The sequence below is a fragment of the Thalia democratica genome, chromosome 2, assembly GCF_965202585.1.
Source record: "Thalia democratica chromosome 2, ktThaDemo2.hap1.1, whole genome shotgun sequence".
Taxonomy (NCBI): Eukaryota; Metazoa; Chordata; class Thaliacea; order Salpida; family Salpidae; genus Thalia; species Thalia democratica.
The window spans coordinates 22,555,410-22,575,267 of record NC_139166.1 but is presented as its reverse complement, the minus strand read 5'-3'; the positions used below and the strand labels follow the sequence as shown (position 1 = coordinate 22,575,267).

At 27.2% G+C, this 19,858-nt stretch overlaps 1 protein-coding gene across 2 annotated transcripts; it reads left to right on the top strand.

Moving 5' to 3' along the window:
- Nucleotides 1-4,240: 4,240 nt before the first annotated feature.
- Nucleotides 4,241-13,953, top strand: LOC145829459 (uncharacterized). 2 transcript variants are annotated; one of them, XM_082937253.1, is made up of 9 exons: nucleotides 4,241-4,376; nucleotides 8,645-8,940; nucleotides 9,322-9,391; nucleotides 9,522-9,657; nucleotides 9,800-9,895; nucleotides 11,216-11,324; nucleotides 11,407-11,613; nucleotides 12,675-12,834; nucleotides 13,479-13,953. In XM_082937253.1, exons 1-9 carry the CDS (start codon nucleotides 4,254-4,256, stop codon nucleotides 13,554-13,556), a joined length of 1,275 nt encoding a protein of 424 aa, XP_082793379.1. In that variant the 5' UTR covers nucleotides 4,241-4,253; the 3' UTR covers nucleotides 13,557-13,953. The 2 variants fall into 2 exon arrangements, with proteins under 2 accessions (XP_082793379.1, XP_082793378.1); XM_082937252.1 differs by having other exon boundaries at nucleotides 8,642-8,940; nucleotides 13,479-13,951.
- Nucleotides 13,954-19,858: the final 5,905 nt, after the last annotated feature.

The window sequence follows — 19,858 nt, the reverse complement described above, 5'->3', positions numbered from 1 at the left end:
CTGTCTTTTTTAATAGAGGATTTGTTGTGGTCAGGGCAGGCACAGGACAAACATACCAGATTATTCCTTTTTTTGCTTACAAAAATTGGTTTAAGTAACAGTTGATGATATTGACACCCAAGCAGATATTCAATCTTGGATGTGCTGATAAAACAAACTATAGTATACCATTTTAAGTGTAATTATGTCCAAATAGCACATTAATTTTGACAAAATATAACAACTCCAAGACAATTTTGATTTGAGAGAACTTAAATGTTTCTTTTATTTCAGCTTATCACCAAGAACCACTCCTAAGTATTTTATACTATCGCTCTGTTCAATAAGAAAACCATTAATCTTTACACTAAATTAGTTTTTTTGAAAAGCAATTTTTTTTGTTTTTGAACATTAATAATAAGTTTATTAGCCTTCAACCATTTATCATCTTTAACTAATTCCTTACTAATAACTTTATTCTAATGACCAGGATTAGGCAGGCATCATCAGCAAACAATTTCATATTAATCTCAGTAAAAGAGAAAGTATCATTAATATTCATAAGAAATAACAAAGGACCCAAGCAAGAACCTTGGGGTAATCTAACATTAAGAACTTAAGACTCAGACACAAATTATTTATAACTGTTGATTAGCTTCTATATTTCAAATAGCTGCTAATAAATTTAACTTTAAACGGTTTATATTTTAACTTTTAGATTTTGATACTAAAATTTTATGATTAACCATGTTGAATGCTTTCGCCAAATCCAAAAATACAAAACAATTCATCAATGTTTTCTCACTAGCCTCAATGAAGTCATCAACATTCTGATTAACTAGTTCAGTTGTACTATTTTCTTTAAACCCATACTGTTTCTCATGTAGTGCATCATTCAACAAAGATATTTTTTTTATCTCTCACTCACCAAAAACTCAAAAGTTTTTGAAAATGATGGTAGAAGATAAATGGGTCAATAGCTATTAATACAATTTTTTACCAGATTTATAAATTGAGATTACCTCAGCATATTTGAGGGATTTTAGAAACAAACTTTACTAAACACAATTGTTATACAATTTAGAAAGATATTAGAAAACTATTTTTCACTAAGCTTTACTAAACAAATATTTTTAGTATTAGGCATTAGAGTACAAGATTTTGTTTGGTTTCATAGTTAAAATATACTTCTGATACTTGCCCTCTTAAGTTTCATTAAAAACAAAATAATATTTTACTGATCCAGAACAATACACAACATTCTATACACCAACAACATCCTTTCTCTCTTTTAACAATTTGTCAGCGTTTTTTATAAATTTGGTTTTATTAGAATGCCCACACCTTTTGCATCATCTACAAGCTTACCACACTCATCTTACCACACTTACCACCTTTACTTATACAACTAGATTTATAGGAAACAATACTGTTCACAATTTCCCATTATTTTTTACTGTTTTTTTTATTCTTTTTAATTACTTGTTTAAAATAAAGTCTTGTTTACTTGTTTACACATAAGTTATTATTTATTTGAAATCAAATGTGGTTTATGATTAACAGTTTCATGAAGTTACCATATTTCACTTATTTGTTGATATGTTTAAGTTTAACAACAGATGGATTTTATTAATTTGGTTAAGTACAAATATAGTACAAATTTAAACATTTGAAAATTATGGCTCCAAAATGATCTAGGGTTGATATTTTTAACTTTTTTATCTTTTGGTATTTAATAGACTATTTTTTTTTTAAGAATTAACAGTTTATTGTTTTCATAAAAAAACACATCTTCTAAAAGAAAATGAAGAACTTCTTTTCTAGTGATTTTTTTTATTAAGTTAAAATTATGACCACAATTAAATTTCCTGCAAAATGTTTTTATTAATGCAAGAAACATATCCTAAAAATGTCAGAATTTTTTTAAAAACAAAGGAAAAATTGTAATTTATTTAAAATTCCAACATAGTAGCCATAAAAATATTATATTTTGAAAAAGTTATTACAAAAGTAATTATAAGGTAAGTTCAAATCATCTTAAATTCATAAATACAGAAGTTTAAACTAAAATGAAATAGTTTTACTAATATTTAAGATCATGCCTGCAATGATTAGTTTTAAATGTATAGCATTAAAAAAAAATCAAATTTTATTAGCCTATAGAGTTTTAGTCCAAAGATACACAAGTTTAGATTTAGTATTTTAAGCTTTAAATAATTTTAAATTGTCAACCATTCTTTTTTTTTCATACAGTATAATTGTTTTTGTTAAAGTGTGATATGATAATACATTAGTTTTTGTGAAATCAAAACTTTATTTACATCAGATTTTTTTTAGTTTGCTGTGAAAAAAATAAAGTTACTTTTTTCTGTTTTTTATTAATAACATCTTTTGTATTCAACTTTAATAAATATTGCAAAGGTTTTATATACCATTGTAACCAAAACTTATTTGATATACAACTTATTTGTATTAAAAAAAAACTATTATAAAGGTTTATCTAAGTATTTTATAAATTGTATGGAAATAATTGATGAGTTTCCAGAGAAAATCGAAGAAGCTTGTCATTACCATGATAAAGATGGAAAGATTATAACTTTGCTTTGTTCAATTTTTGGAAGAATTTACATATATCATGAAAATTTACTTTTTAAAAGTTTTAAAACAAATAAAGCATTATTCAACGTGTTATGTTTATTGCATCAAAAAGATTATAACTTAGAACTTAAAGTTTTAGCAAATACTATAGTTCTACCATCACAGCTTTTAAATATTGTTTGTTTTGATAATAAAACTATCCTTGCTTTTACTGAAAATAAGATTTTAAAGCTATGTTCAAACTTTTTTAATGATCTGTTGAAGAAAAACAATGTGAAAGTTCTTGATTATGTTGACCAAGTAGTAAATAAAAGTTATAGTGAAAATATAGAGTTTTCATTATCAAGTCATACTTATGTAATTAAAATTATACCAGGATCTGAAACTAAGCAGCTTGCTAATTTGTCTTATCAATTTAACGAAAAATTGTATCTTTCTTTTTTTGGAAGAGATAGTTTTGTTAAAAAGATAGGGAAGTTTGTTGTTATTGATAAGCTCGGAAGTATGATTGCTCTTGATGAAAACAATCTCAACTCAAGCTCATTTTTGTACTGTATTAATTCTAGATGTATATCAGTTAGTATGACTGCTGACTTTACATCTTTAAATGTTTGTTGTGAAAATGGTGCCTCGTATTCCTTTTCTGAAAATTACTTATGTGAAGTAAAAGCACAGTTGTTTTCAGTGAGAAAAACTTGGCTTCAAGAACCCACAGTTTTACCCATAAACAAATGCTTGTCTTTAACTAATAACTGTTGTAACTCATTACAAGTCAGTGAAACATTTCTACTTAAAATGGAATCTTCAAATAAAGAAGAAGCATCTGTCACTATTGAAGAGGCTGAAAATAATCTAAGCTTTATCCATGATGAGATTAAAGCAGTTGATTTAGCACTGAAAGAAAAAATAAAAGAACTTAATTTTCTGCAGAGAATATTAACAGCTAAAACTCCTAAAGTCAACTTAACATTTGCAAACATGAGCAAATTGATAATAGAAATGGACAACAGTTATTTTGGCAAGCAAAACAGTGATTGCTACGTTCATGCAATTTCTTCTGCTGCCACTTCCTACAGCTCAACAACTTCAACAAATAGTGTTGACTTGTCATATGTTACCAAACATTTTCCGAGAAACCTGACTCTTGTGTGCACAGTTCAGTCTTACACTCTGCCGTTAGGATTTTTTGACAGCAAAATCTCAAACTTTTTTACCATTTCAGAAGGTGAAGAGTTTTTAAATGAATCACTTGCTGAGCTTGAGCAAAAAGTATTGGTGTTACACAAAAGTTTTATTGAAAAAGTGAAAAATATAAGAATGTTTTTGTTCAGTAACAAAGTAATTACTAAAAATAAGTTTGTTATATGTTTTTTAGGAGAAAAAGTTTTTGTGAATATTAAACCTATACAAGGCCATAACAAACTGTTACAACTTTATTCATGTAATCTAATATTTTTAGATTACATTATGACAGAAATTTACCGCAAGATTTTAGAAGCTTTGTAATTTTTTTTTTCAAATATAAATTTAGTAAATATCTTGTTAGTTTATACTTATTATAGTTAAAATTGTTATTCTTTATGTTTTAAATCTTTTGAACTGGATTCTTTTTATGTTTTGTAAGTTTGTTGCTAGAACAACTTTAGACAATTTTTACAGAAATATTTAGTTGACAAATGTACGGTCAGCAAACACCTCTGCCGCCTGGGTGGGAGGCCAAATGGGACGCTGGGCAGGGCAGATGGTACTTTATCAACCACTTCACCAAACAAACACAATGGACGGACCCCAGAGCAGCTGTTAGTTGGTTGTTATGTGTTGTGTGATTAAAAAAAAATACTGCTAAAATAAGTACCAACTGAGATTTGTAAATTGTAATTTATAGTTTTGTTCTTAATTGAAAATGTTAATACTAACAAGATACTATCAACTACACTCTTTTTTATTACAAAAACTAAAATTTGTTTCATTTTTAGTTGTTGTGTTGTTTTACTTGCACTTTGTTATCAAAAACACAGGAAGTGTTTTCACTTAAAAGAATACATTTTAGGTGTTCGATATTTATTAGTATTTTTTTTAGTCACTCAAAAATAATTTTTCCAAGATGGATGCCAGAATTTAACCCATTAGTAAAACATTTATATGTTATTAAAGTATCTCATTAAAGATAAAATACTCTGTGAGCAGACTTTAATAACTTTTTGAAGACTAACTGAGTCATTTTGATCTTCCAAATTGGGAATTTGAATTACCTATTATAACAGTTTTAATAACTTTGGTCTATAGTTTTTTTTAATAGTATATTTTTGTACAATCTTTTTTAAATTTAATGGTACAACAGTTCTGAGTTTGTATTGAGATTTGAACATATAATACATGTAAAAAAACTTTAAGTTACAAAAATGTAATTTTGTATTATAAGTATAGTTTCATCTCATTTTTAAGCCCTTACACAAATTTTATTTCGGTATTTTAATTGTTGATAACACTGGTGTTAAAATAAATTTAATATTATTTTATTTTGCAAATTCATGCTTTCTTCCTAGCTTCAACTTCTAATAAACTTTCTCTATTTTTCTACTTACTTTTTCTGAGTGCATTTTCCTTTTTTAGTATTATATAAAATTTGATTTTTGTCATTTTTAAATAACAAAATTTTATTACAGAATTTTACTAAAGCTAGTTAATAGCTTTAATCTAAGTTTAACTTTATGTAGATAGTATTAAGGTTTTAGATATAATTAGTTGTGGTGTAAGCATATTGAATATATATATATACATAATAAACATTTTTGGAATAATAAAATTATTAACAAACATTAATAATTTAAAAGCATTTTTCAGGAAATGTTGTTTGTTGAACTAAAGTATTTAAAATAGTGTTTGTCTTCAGTTTTTTTATTGAAAAAGTACAATAAATATTGTTTGATATACTTATAAAAATTATTACAAGCAAACTCAATGGATTGACCCTAGAACTGTAAGTTGCAGTTATTATTTTTGTATTTGATAAATTCCACCTTCTTTAAGATTTCTATAACAGTTATTATTACTGAAAGTAGGATAAATAAGCATGCTACCATTTATAACCAACTTCAACAAGTTTCTATTAGACATACTTTAAAGTTTAAATGAAATCAATCATTAGAAACAATTTATTTTTAAAGACTAGTTTATTTCTAGCATTTAATGTAACTATTTTTATGTGGTTTAATAAATTTGTTTTAATAACTAATGCACTTTTAAAATATGCAAAAAAAAAGACAATACAGGGTGGGGCATGGGTTCTTAGGCGAGTTTAAAAATAGTTTATTAGCAGAAATAAATGAATAACTAAGAAAAAATGGAAATAAATTTAAACTGTTTTTTTTTATGTGGTTTCCATCCTTTATAGTTAAGAGTAAGCTTTCTTTTCTGAAATAATTTACTAAGGTTAATAATTAATTAAAAGTTTAAAATAAATGGATGAACATCAAAAAAACTTTATTTTTTAACATAGACCACATCAAAAATTCTTCAAGTTCAAAATATAAATGAGTCAATGTCTTTTTACTTAAAAAATACAAAGTCAAAGTTTTACTAGTTACGAATTTTTATTGAGGTTTTCGATGGTGCTTTTTATTATTGAAAGATCAAGATCATAGAGTATTGAAATGTATTTTAATCCTATTGCTTTACTATTTTAGTTCAACTTCCTAATGTATGAAGGATAAGCTTAGAGATTATTAAGGTCTTTAAGGTAGCGGTTATACGGGATACAATGTAATGAAAAAATTTAAGAACCTAAGTTCATTAGACTGTCTTAGGAGTGGAAGACTACACACTTATCAATTAAACAAGATAGTAAAAGCTGTTAAGAAAAGAATAAGGAAGAATCAAAAGAGATTTAGAAAGATAACTTTAGAGTGTGACCTCAATTAAAAGAATTACCGAAAACTGTTTCAAACAGAGATGAAAAATTAATAATACCTCTCACCAGTCGAAAAAAATTATAGAACCAAAACTATTATAAATTAATTTTAAGATTGGTTAAGCAGAGCAAGATATATTTTACTTGATCAAGGAAATCTTCACAATTGGAACTTATTTTTAACCATCAGAATAACAGAGTGTATACAAAGTTTTAAGCACTTATTGATAAGTCTGGTAGATAAGCCTAATACCAATAGAAGCCTTTTCACTCATGTTGTTTGCTACAGTCTTATTATCTTGAAAGTCACCTCTGGTTTTTGTTTAACAGGGATAAAGTTTATATGGATCACTAAATCAATTTTATTGTGGTCCTATCTTTTATAGAGATGAATACATTACAAAGAATAGCCTTTCAAATCTAACAACATAAAGCACCATCTAAACCTTAACTTCTAGGGTCGATTTTGGATATCAGGGCGTCTTAAATAGTAAGGGGCAAAAATTAAATGGATAATCAATTAGTAAAGGGACAATATATAACAAATGGGGGCAATTTTTATTTTAATTTGTGCCAAAGGGCGTTTATGAAATGAGTTTGGGAAACTCTGATGTAAACCCTCAATAAAATAAAAATAAAACAAAAAACAATTTTGTAGATTCTTGAGTTAGAAGATATGACCTCCTGCAATGCTTGTTTTAATCTTAGTGGATTACTCAATGTGGTCTATGTTAAAGTAAAGGTTTTATCTATTGTTCATCTAAGTGTTGGTGCTTTGAAGACATATGTTCTGAAAAAAAGCTAAAAAGTTACAGGAAGCGCCGCGTATCTTATCCGATAACTTAATAAAATTAGTTATATTCTTTTTAAAAAAATGTTTGACATCACATAGAAAATAATTAGTTTGAATTTATTCTTTGTTTCCTTATTTGTAGTTTTCGGTCATTTTTGAAAACTGTGTTTTGTTATTTTTGCCTATAATCCGTTTTTAGTTAGTCCAAGAACTTATGGCCTGTTCAGTGTAACTCAACTTGGTCTGAAATTCAATTTTTGATGAATCTTTAATATTTTTTATATGCTATTTACAAATAAAAACTACTAAATAATAATAATATTATTGGTTATAGTAGAACAATATTTTCATCAAGCATGCAATAAAATATTTTCCAGTAATTAACTGTGTACAGTTACTAAAAGTTTTAAAAACCATTGCATAAAGTTAAAGTTCGTAGTAAAGTATAATAAACTAAAGTTCTTACACATTCTAAGTTCTTGAGCTAAATCAGTTGTTTGTTTAACAAAAAGATTTAATATTTTTTATTTTACTCTAAATTATAACAATCTATTTCTTTCTAAATTAGTAAGTGATTAGGACATACTTAAGTTAAACTTAAACTGTACATTTAATAATACTAAGTTCAAATATCAAAAGGAACATAACATAAGTTTATAGTCTATTTTCCCTGTTATTTTTACTTATTCATCTGTAGTAAAGATTTTATTAGGTGTTGTTGTAAACAGTTTAAATAAAACTTAAAGAAGTATAAAAAACTCTAAAACAAGAAAGTATTTTTATATTTATCATATAATCTGTAGTTTTTTTTCAATACAAAGTACTTTTTCAATAAATTAATTTTATTTTTAATTATAAAAGACATTTTACTAAGCAAACTCAATGGACTGGTCCTAGAGCTGTAAGTTTTATTGCTGTATGTATAATATTAGCTACTTAATCTAATTACTTTCATTTGAAATGTCTGTAAGCTATGAATACTAAAAAAGAGCATAAATAATCATATTTTTGTTTGTTACACAGTTTTGTAGGTTACAAACAAATGAATAAATCTGAAATATTAAAAAATAATTTTTTGCAGGATAGTTGTAAAAAAATTCATCTAAAACTATGAAAAAGTTAAAACTGAAGTTATTGCTTTGTTTATTAAGCATTAATAAAAAGATTTTTTTTTTGCTAACAAATAAACTAAATAAATAATTGATAATAAAATAATGGAATGAATGTTAAATCGCACATTTCAAAAAACATTATATTTATTTTTTCCTAACTCAATCTAAAGTTGATATTTGCCTACTCGACAGCAAACCTAGCAATCCTTTATTGAATTATCAACCGTTCTTATTCTTTATGCTTTCCAGCAGCAACAAAGGCCTTATCAGCAACCTGCAAGGCAGCAACCTGCGAGGCAGCAACCAGCTTCGGCTGCTTACCCGACTCAACCCGCAAGGCAGCAACCTGCTTCGGCTGCTTACCCGGCTCAACCCGCAAGGCAGCAACCTGCTTCGGCTGCTTACCCGGCTCAAGCTGCGAGGCTGCAAACCAAACAGCTGAACAACACGCAACAATCTTCATCTGCCAGGTCTTCCGGTGCTTGGGAAAGCTGGAAGTCGCAACTTGAAAAGTACGGTTTCGACCAGAACGTGATGGCTTTGGCCAAGTGAGTTTTGTTTTGTCTGTGTTATTTGCAATCAACTGTTATAAAGTAGCTGTTATAATGTTGCTTATGTAAATTTATAATGATAAAGCTAGCGAGGTTTAGAAAATATTAAAAAGGTGTATCTAATTTGATAAGTAAATAATGACATTTTAGTTATTTTAATTTCCAGCAGTTGTTTTCACTTGATTAGTTGTTTAAGTTTAACATTTTGATGCATAATAACTTATTTAAATTCAACTTTTGACTTAACTATAAAAGTCACTATAGCATTTGAAAAAGCTCCAATAAGAGGAGCTAATGAATAGCAATACTTTTAAACTTGTATAATATCGGCGACAAAGATTTTTCACCAAAGTAAAACAAACTTTCAAATCACAACAGACAAATATATGAAAACACGAGTGACAAAAGCCAAATCGAAAAGCAACTGAAAGAAATGGGATTCATCAAAGTAAGTGTTTTAATCTGTACATTTTAAACCTGAACAATACCATTCAAACCGAGGCAAAATTAAATTTTATTATAATGCTTATTATTTTTCATTACACATTACGTACACAACCGTTTTTTCTAACACTCAGCCTCCACCGAGTACAAACAGAAGACCCGCGTCTCCGTCGACCTCCACAGCGCGTCAACCGTCTCCCAGGCCCAAGACGCCGAAACCGAAAACCCCCGAACCCGAGCCCGAGCTGTCTGAAAACGAAAAGAGACAACGTGAGCGATTTAACTTGAATGTGTTTTCATGTGCGATTCAGTTTGTTGTAAACTAGTCACACGTTTTTCTCAAAGCTCACTGTGCACACGTTGAGAAACTTGTTTGTTAATTTATGTGCTTCAAATGCTTTTTGCTTCTCAGGCGTGAACAGAATGAAGGCGCGGTTCGGCAAGCTGGACGTCGGAATGATCAAAATGAGCATGGAGGCTGCCAACTACGACGAACAAATTGCTGAAGGTTTGCTATGATTTATTATGTATTTCAAACCTTATAGTAAATTTTATCCTCTTAATTCCTACACTTAAGTAGTACTTATATTCTTACCCACTCATTTAAGTAAACAAATATAAGTTTATACTATTAATTTTTTTTGCTTGCAAACAAGTTAAATTTGTAATTTTTTTTAGAAATTGAGTATAATTTTGAAAGTAAATAATAAAAACGAAGTTAATTTACTAGAAATTGTTTAGTGATTTAAAAAGTATATATGACATAAAAAGGTATTTTTATTTAGAGCTAAAATTCATTGTGTGTTTTAACTTTTAGTACGTTACATTTTTAGCTAGAAAAATTGTGCTTTAAAATCATAAACTTTTTGTTTTTAATCATTCGAAATAGAAAAAAAAATTAAAACTAGAAACCTAAAAATTATTTTTATACAGTTTATAAGACTACAATCTTGAAACTAATGTTTTATATTACTATAAGGTTTCACTAGTATTATTAAAGAAAAGCAATAAGGATTGTGAGTTTTATTTTTGCCTTTTTCTACCTTGAAAACACAAATTATAGTCTCAATTGATTATATTAAGTTGATTTCCAACAGTGTTGCACACACTTAGCCTATCTCAGGATAGTTTTAAATTTTTATAAACTCAGACTAGCTTGGAGTTTTTTAAGGTTAAAAAAAAATCAGGCTGATTCAGTCCAGTTTGATATTTTTTTGAAAAACTTAGGCTAATTCAAAGGTTGTTTAGAAAAATCAGGATATCTTCTGTTGAAACTTAAATGAGATTGACTTGGTATTTGATATTTATTATGTTTGATCAGCTTGTGCACTACCACTAAATTTTATTTTCAGGTAATTATTCTACTTTTATTAGATTTGATATTTCCCGTTGTTGATAGCTCTGTTTATTTTAGATTTAAAACGATAACATAAACTGGTTTGATAAAAAAAAGTTATTTTCATTAAGTTATTGTAGCATAATATACTATCATTGAAGTCATTTTATAAAATGTTATTGCGTATCATATGCACTTTTATAGTCTTCGATTTAGGTATTTTAACGTTTTGTAAAAAGAGAATGTGCAAGCTAACACAGTCATTGTCCAACACTTTAAATTAAGTACAACAATAAAAAGAATAAGAGAAAAGTAAGCAGGTTCAAAAGGGCAATACTTTTTTATTAAGTTTCTTCAATAATTTCAGGATAGTTTGTTTTAACTTTGGCTTCAAAGAGTGGCAATACCTGTTGAAAGCTTAACTGAGTACTGGTATAACTAAATCTTTTTTATTACTTTTGTATATAAACAAATACATGAACAATCTTTTAGCGTTGCTCAAAAGCCAGAACGATAAGAAAACGCGACCTGCAAGGAAGCAGCCAGCAAAAAAAGCAACACCCGAACCGGCCAGAAAAGTTGAAGATCCTAAAAGTTACGCGTTAGTTGAAGAAGAAAACAATTTTCCAAAGTTTAAAAGTTATTGATTTTTTCATGATGCATTAAACACACTTTTGTTTTAGACCTGTCGTTTTCGGGAGCGAAGACTCGGAAATTCCAAAGTTTTCGGAAGAAGCGCCGTCCACAAGCGCCGTGACGTCACCTAGAGTTGTGACGTCACAGTCGGTGTTGAAGAGCACGAACAAAAACGTTTCGTCGACTTCGGTCCTCAGCAAGGCAGCGGGGAGAACAAAGAAAGTAGCGCCGACCAAGAACAAGTACACGCCGAGGTTGTTAAAGTGTTACCATGAATTAAAAATGATTTACACGAGAATTCAGATTTAAGTGTTTAGTCGGTACATGACCGAAACAATTTTTTTTTACAAGTGCATTATTAGACTAACGGTGTTTTGCTCTCGTTGAAATATGAACAGATCTTACATAGTGTCTAAGGTTATAAAATATTTTATAAATAAGTAAAATATTTATATATGTTCTATAACTATAAATATTAACATACACTGTTTTACGATAGTTTCATTTTTAATTTATTACAATCAAACAATCTTCAGAAATGCTAAAAGGTTTTTTTAAGCTAAAAGTTGTATACAATTTACAATGATTAAAATTAAGTTTAGCTAATTAGCTAAGTTTGTGAAAATTTTGTACTATTGTTATATATATATTTAATTTTTTAAATTGTGTATGTTAGTGGTTTTATAGACGTTGAAATCAATTTTAAAACTATTATAGATCAGTATAATTTTTATTTTATATAATTTTAGTTGTCTCTGCTTAATCTGTAAAGCATTGAGTTATGTAAACCAAAATAAAAACTCAATCATAAATACTATCTATAGTTATGTATTTTTTTAGTTACAAGCAGAATACAAACTTTATTTAAAATTTATATAATTCTCATCTAAAATTGATTGTTAGTAACAAAAATACTATAACACAAATTCGCCTATGGTACAAACTAGGGGTCGGCAGCTTTTTATAAGCCGCGGGCTAATTTTCCTAGAAAATCTTGCTCGCGGGCAGCAGTTATTTCTAAAATATTTGTAGTAATCAACATAAAGTCCACGTTTTTAATAAAAAATGTTATAAAACTTGCAATAGTAGAGCGCATAAAAATGAGAAATTTTTAAACTAAGAATCTAATCGTAAGCTTTTACTATATATTTGTCATTATTGCTGTTTTTGAAAACATATATTTTGAGCTAAAATACCTCGCGGGCCGCAGTTTGCCGACCCCCGGCATAATCCATTACCAATGAGTTCATTAAAAGCTGAAAACAACATTGTAAAAGCACTATGAAAATTACAAACTTTTTTACTTGCTTGTCAGAACGCACACGAGTGTTGTAAAAGGCGCTTACGTGTCCAAGCTGAGGACGGCAAGCACTGGTCCCGACCCGGCAAATTGCGTGGGGCCGGACCCGAACCTTCTCATTGACAGCTACACCGCTGCGCAGGGCCCTAATAAGGAGAACTTCAACGGACCAAATGTTAGTTGCTGATATTGAGTTATAGTTAGTGTTTGAATGTTAAGATATGTTAGTTGTTTAAAAGTTAATTTTTGTATCAGTTTAATCTTTTTTATTGATTACAAGTTTACAATATTCATGAACATTATAAAATAATTAACTATACTAATGACATAATAAACTAAGGTCATAAATTCTTGAACGTATAAAAAGTCTTCATAACTGATTTTTTTTTTAGAAAGCAGAACAAACTTGTGCTTACAGTGTTTAATTTGTAATTAAAATGTTTAATCAGAGTTTGATCACTTGAAAGCATTTAAAAGTTACAATTTTTGTGTTAGTCACTATTAGTAATATTTTATGTTTGTTTTGAATAATTTTAAAGTTTTTTATTTTTATTTATAATTGTTGTAGTATTTTTACTTGTAAAGTACAGTGTTTGTACCAATTGAAAATAAGAATTTTACAACTAAAATTCTATCTCGATGCTTAGTTAACTTTGCTCATATCAAATGGAACTCTAAATTGGCATCACAGAAAAATTCTTACTGCAAAGTATTGTATTGCGTTAATCGTCATGTGTTATAAGGGCACGAGAATAAAGTACACTTTTAAAAATAAAAGCAAAGACTACCATGTACTCAATTTGAAAATATTTTCTGCAGAAAACTAACCGCAAAGGAAGGGACCCAAGCAATTGTCAAGGCAGGGCTGGTCTCGAATGGGGTCCGTGTGCTAAATGAGTAAAAATTAATCAAACATTTACACAAGTGTTTGCAGTATTTTCTACAACATAGTTTTCATTATATATTTTTTTATGTCTGAATGTTTTGAATTTGCTTCGTGTCCCAAAATTTACACAAGTCTTTTTGCATTATTACTTTTCTGTAACACAAACTTCTTTAGAAGACTTTGTTTGAAATAGTTTTCATTAAAACTGCTTTCAACCAACAAATGTTAATTTACTTTTACTAACTATTTTATCGCTCTATTGCATGAATTAATCTTTACGTGAAACACTAACAACACAAATATTGCTGGTGGTTTTGATCATGTTTTAATGTAAGTAGTTTTGCATCCTAATAAACACCAATTGAGCAACTACATTATATAAAAATATTTACTATGCTCTTAATACATTAAATAAACTTTTGGTTTTCTAAAATGTAAGATATATGATTTTTTGAATGTAGTTAAAATTATATTAAGTATTATAATGTAGTACAATATATTAAATTTTTTTTGAATTCTTATCGAAAAAATTATTCACCTTTACATTATAAAGTTTAAATTAAAGATTTGTTTGTATATATTTTATTTTAAATGAAAATCAATGTTTAACATATACTGTTTTAAAACAATACAAATATACTGCTAAACCTTCTGAAAATAGCTAAGTACAGGGTTGCCACTTTACATGAATCCTTAAAAAACCTGGAATTTGACAATTTAGGCAAAAAAAAAAAACCTGGAATTTGGGAAATTTTGAAAAAAAAAAAGAATTTTGAATAAAATTCTTAAAAAAACCTGGAATTTTAACATAAACAGTAGTAAAATTTCGATTTTACTCAAAAAATCTATCATATAAATAAAAAACTTTTTGTCATCATCACGGTTTTTTTATTAAAATTCATATTTAAAGTAGCTTTACAGTATCTTTTTAATGTTTTTATACTATTAACACAGTTTCTTACCCTAAACTTTATGTTAAACTAAAAATTGACCCAAAAATGTGTACTTTTAAAAACCTGGAAGATATTTGGAAAACCTAGAGAAAAGTTTGAAAAAATGAGTGGCAACCCTGTAAGTAGTAATTTGTTATGCTTTTTGAAAAAATAACCTATTTCGGTTATTGTTTGTAAAAAACAGTGAAATATATTATGATTTTTTTTTTAAAGTAATTTACTCTTGAGTAGTTTAATATTTAAACACTAATTTTATGCTGTACATATAAAAATCAAGGGTTAAAACAAAAAGACTGAATTTTGTTTTATAAAAAAAGTCTCGATATTAGACAATAAAACAAATAGAAACCAGCTTTTTATGCTCAATACAATAGTTAAAACACATTTTAATTGAGAATTAACACTCGATTAGGGTTGCTACAAGGTCAGAAAAAGCAAATAAAAAAGACAAAAGTAAGAAAAAATGGAAATTTTCGAAAAAAAGTCAGGAAACTTGTACATATTCTCGTTTTATCAACACTAGAAGCTGCACTTTTTAATGTTATTTTCCAAAAGAATTTTGCAATTCATCTCTTTTTTAGGGTTTATCTGAATTTTCGAAATTAATTAAAACTTTTTAAATCTTTTTTTTATGTAGTTTAGAATCGGTTTTAATTAAGAATTTGATTTGAAAATTCATGGAATTTTTTAAGCTCGACTTATGGCAACCCTGCCATAGAAATTAAAGCAGTTTGTTTTGATAAGTATGATTAGTATTTTGATCAGACTGATTTACAACATAAGTGTTAATTGTTACGAATTAGCTTTCTTTTGTTTATATACGTGTAAACATATTTTTATTGATTGAATTGTTTTTTTTAAAGTATCATTTGTTACTGTACAGTTTAAAGTAGTATACTTTGTTTAACAAACTAGTTGTAGAGTTCTTCTAATAACATGTTCACAAATATTAGTAAACTACTCAAACTTTATTAAACAAGTTACAAACTGTTTTCAAGTTATAAAAAACCATGTTTTTGAAATCTTTAATATAAAGCGAACACTAACTGGGAAACTTCATAGCTAATACGAATCGATAACCGAAAGGTTTTTCCGTACACCAAAATCTTAGGCCAAACTTTTTGAGCGAATTTTTTATCCCTTAACAAACAATGTATGTTAATAAGTTTTATAACATACTAAGCAAAATACAACTCTATCTAAAAGTGTAGTGTAAATTATTTACATAAGTAGTAAAATTCAGTGAAATAATACTTGATATATAAAATGAGTGAGATAGAATAAAATAAACGATCATTAAAATAAACCTGAAAACGAGACTATAAAAAAATTGCTACTAAAATGTTTAATTTACAAGTTTAAGATTTATTTACAAGCTGATATTAGTCAAAGTAATTCGAGTGACTTTTTAACTTTTTGTACAAAAAATATAAAACATCAAGTTTTAGATACAAAATAGAGTTGAGCAAACTTTGTATTTATAAAGGACAAATGAAGTTTTAGAATGTATCTGATCATAATTCCAATATGCTCGTGAAAGATGAAACAGGTTTTCATTGTAATTGGTCACCAGAAAGCTATATCAACTAAAAAAATATTCTAGAAAAGTATATTTTTTATTTATTTACTATTTCGTGCTTTAAAAGTTTGTCCGAATTGTAGATTTAGTCTTTAAAAATATCAATGCATAATCAATTGATGAAAATTAGTTAGTCGAGAGTTAACAAAGTAAAAGTAAATACTGATGCTGCAAAAAGTTTGGAACAAAAATCATGTATGCATACCGCAGACATATTAAAAATAATTTTATGACAATATTAATTTTTGGGTTTTAATTCTTCACCATTTTTGCATTAAACAATAAAACTTTAAACTATTTAACTTCGTCTTTATATTAATTTTAAATATAAAATTGGATTAACGGTAGAACGAAACCAACAAAAGTCTTGTTAATTTCCAGCTACAAGCAGTATTTTACAACTAACAGCTGTTTGTCCTTTGGTAAACTTTTGATGTACATTTTTATCTCTGTTATAAGTATTTTTTAAAACATTACTTGTATTTCGGTTGAAATTTTCGACTGGGTTAAAAAACAATTCTTGTAGGCAATGGTTTTGACTACAGTAATTCTTTAAACAGTAAATATTTTTTTTTATGGCTGCATTATAAAGTACTTCACACAAAGGCTTTGAATTAACGCATCACAGGCACATTACTCTGGTAAATCTTGAAAACCTGGTACTTAATCACATACTTGGCTGTTAAGAACAATTGTTTCATTTAAGCATATAAAACATGTATAACTTATGTACTTGTAAAACAATTGTCTTCTTCATCTTAAAACTTGACTGGACTTACAAATTGAACTCTTTGGTATTTTTAGTACAAGTCAAACAAAGTTGTCCGAAATGTTTTTAGTAGTTGACTTAACCATTCAAATTTTGGTTTGCAATTTGTCTTAAAAATAAGTTGAAATAGCGTTGACACTTGTTTAAATTTTTTGATTTACTTCAAACACGTATTTATTAAAAAAAACATCACTAATTTTATTAATCTTATTAGTATTGTTTTAACGAAAAATTAAAACACCAAGTTTCTTTTCTCGTAAAATTTTTACTTAGTAGCAATTTAAAAACTTTATAGTGCACTGCACAGTGTCGAATAAAAGTATTAAACATTGTATTATTGTATATAAAAAAAAGTATATTGTATTAAGTCAAAAGTAATAAAGTTTTTAGCACGCAATATTACTGACTAACAACATTATTACCTTATATAACGTATTTTGTCTTGCAACGCAGTTTGCGAGAAAATGTCAATAAGCTATACCATTTATCTAATCAGAACCTTGTTTATTAAAACAATTAGACAAGACGTTAAACTACAGGTGGTGTACGACTCAATAACCAAATGATTTTTCCTTACACTAGACCCTAGGATCAATTATTTTGAGCAACCTTTTTTTTCGTTTAATAAAAACTAGTAATAGTTTTGTTGTTAGTTTACTGAAACTAAAACCACATTTATGATAGATAGATGAGCCCTTATCTATTCAGTGATAAAATACTAGTTTTCAAATTTGGGACTTTCTCGTTTGTTTTAATAGTTTGTTTAGACCAGAAGTGACTTTAGAACTGCAGCAGATGCTTTTGTTTATTCTTCAAATTCCAATAGCTACACATTTTTAGATATAAAGTATTTGTTTACTTATTAAATTAAAATTATCGGAATTAGTAAAGTAGTTTAATTATTATTATAAACAATTACCCAAAGTCTTTGTTTACACAAGTATATAAATTTTAATGTATTTTAACTTTTAATTTTGTAAAACAAAACAATGGATGTGTGTATTTTTTGACTTCAGCTTTTTGGCTACAAATTTGTATGCTAATACCACTTGACTTTTAATACAAACAATATTTAGTAAATATAGTTGAAATTATTACAAATTTTCTTATACCACAGATGTTCTTGTGCCAAAACTTTATTTCAACTACAACGTTTCACTGCTCTCAAATAAATTCAAGAACAGATCTACAGAGTCTCAAAAAGCATCTTATTTTCTTATATATATTAAGAAATATTTTACTTATTCTCACTTTGTTTATTTTTCATAGCTTTTATATATTTCTGTTATTAAATTGTTAAAGTTGTTGAAGGATGTACCTTAAAAGACTTCAATTTGAAAAATATAACATTTGAAGTTGGTAGATATTAAAAATTGTATTTAGATATTATTTAGAATCTGATGTCAAAGTTTCAATGGCTATATAGAAAAGCCAGTCTGAAAAAACAGAACAGTAAAGTTAAGTTTCTTGCACAAGTTTCTTCTCTAGATATTTCTAAATTAGATTTAGTGAACAAGTTATGCAAAGAATGCATTACCAACAGAACTTCTAAAGATAAAGGTTGTTTTTATAATAAATTCTAGATAAAAAACATTTAGATACTAGTAGTTTAATGTCATAATAAACCTGTCTGTTGTCTATGGACACTGGTTCCATTTGTCTTTTGCACATGCTATTTATAATGAAATTTATTACTAAATCCTACCTATTACACTACAACAACTTTTACAGACTTCACCACTTCAAGTTGGGTTACTGGATTTATAGGATTGTCAAATCTGTTTGACAACTATGTCTTGCTTCACAATCGATCCAACGCATCAAGCACTCATGGTTTTTATAAAAAGATCAAACTAAATGAAACAAAACTTGATAGTTTTTTACCTGCTGAAAAGAAAAGCCATTATGAGGATATTGGAATTTTTTTAGAGTCATTTACCAAACTATTGTTTAGAGCTGGGTATACTGAGGTGCCAGAAGATTTTGTTCAGCAGGCTTTACAAAAGACTGAAAATGAAAATGCTCAAATAGAAGTAAGTTGCATATTGTTTAAAATATATAAAAGTTTGAGCTAACATAGTTTTCTATCCAAAATATTAATGTTTTTTGAACAAATAACTATTAAAATACCAATACATTTACAGTGTAACTATAAATTATAATTAGTTATATTGCTATGGTATTGAGGTTTAGGTTTGAAATGAAAAAAAAAAATGTTTTTTTAAAAATATCAAACTGTTTATCATGATTTTAAAAAGTGTTTGTTAATAGCTTTTTTTTGTGCAAAGAAAGTTTTGAAAGTGATAATTGTTGTGAAGCTGGTGACTTATATTACTTTTACTGTTTTTTTTCTTTTAAACTTAGTTAAAATACATTTTATTTGGAAGTAAGTTATATTATTATTTTTTTTATTAAAATGAATTTATACTTAGTAATCAAAGGTTATTGAATTACTGTTGCAAAAGTTTTCATTAAATTTTAACTTCACAGCTTATTTAATCTAAGTTTATTAGAATATATTTTTGTAAAATTAATACATAATAATTTTTGAGTTTGCTTCAGACAGTAAAGCTAGTTTGTTAGTTTATTTTACATAAAAAAATTAATTTTGTAATAATTTAAAGTAAAGCAGTTTTTCGATTTTTAGTCCTAAAATGTTAGTAAATTTAATTTAATGAACAGCTTACTGTTGATAGAGAAAGTTATAAGGTGTTGAAATATTGGGTTTGTGGAAGAAAAGTTGTAGAAACAGACAAACGGATTTCTTTAGATAAGCCATTGAGCTCGAACAAGTATTTAATTTTTTACTTAACATGCATACAAGTTTGTAAACTTTAATTTTTTATACTAAGCTTGTTTAAGATTTCATTAAACTATTGTGAGTCAAACAATTATCTGTTAATTGACAATATAATAATTCTTCAGTATTTTTAGTTTGTAAGGAGGTTGTTTTCAGTAAATACAAAAAAATACATTTAGAGATTAAACAAACAATTATTAAAAATTTTCATA

What these genes read in the sequence shown, in the direction of transcription:
- LOC145829459 (XM_082937252.1), top strand. Translation starts at nt 4,254, where the DNA reads ATGTACGGTCAGCAAACACCTCTGCCGCCTGGGTGGGAGGCCAAATGG. An exon ending in GAAGATCCTAAAAGTTACGC is followed by an intron (nt 11,325 to 11,406) that starts GTTAGTTGAAGA and finishes CTTTTGTTTTAG; the next exon opens with ACCTGTCGTTTTCGGGAGCG. An exon ending in AGAACTTCAACGGACCAAAT is followed by an intron (nt 12,835 to 13,478) that starts GTTAGTTGCTGA and finishes TATTTTCTGCAG; the next exon opens with AAAACTAACCGCAAAGGAAG.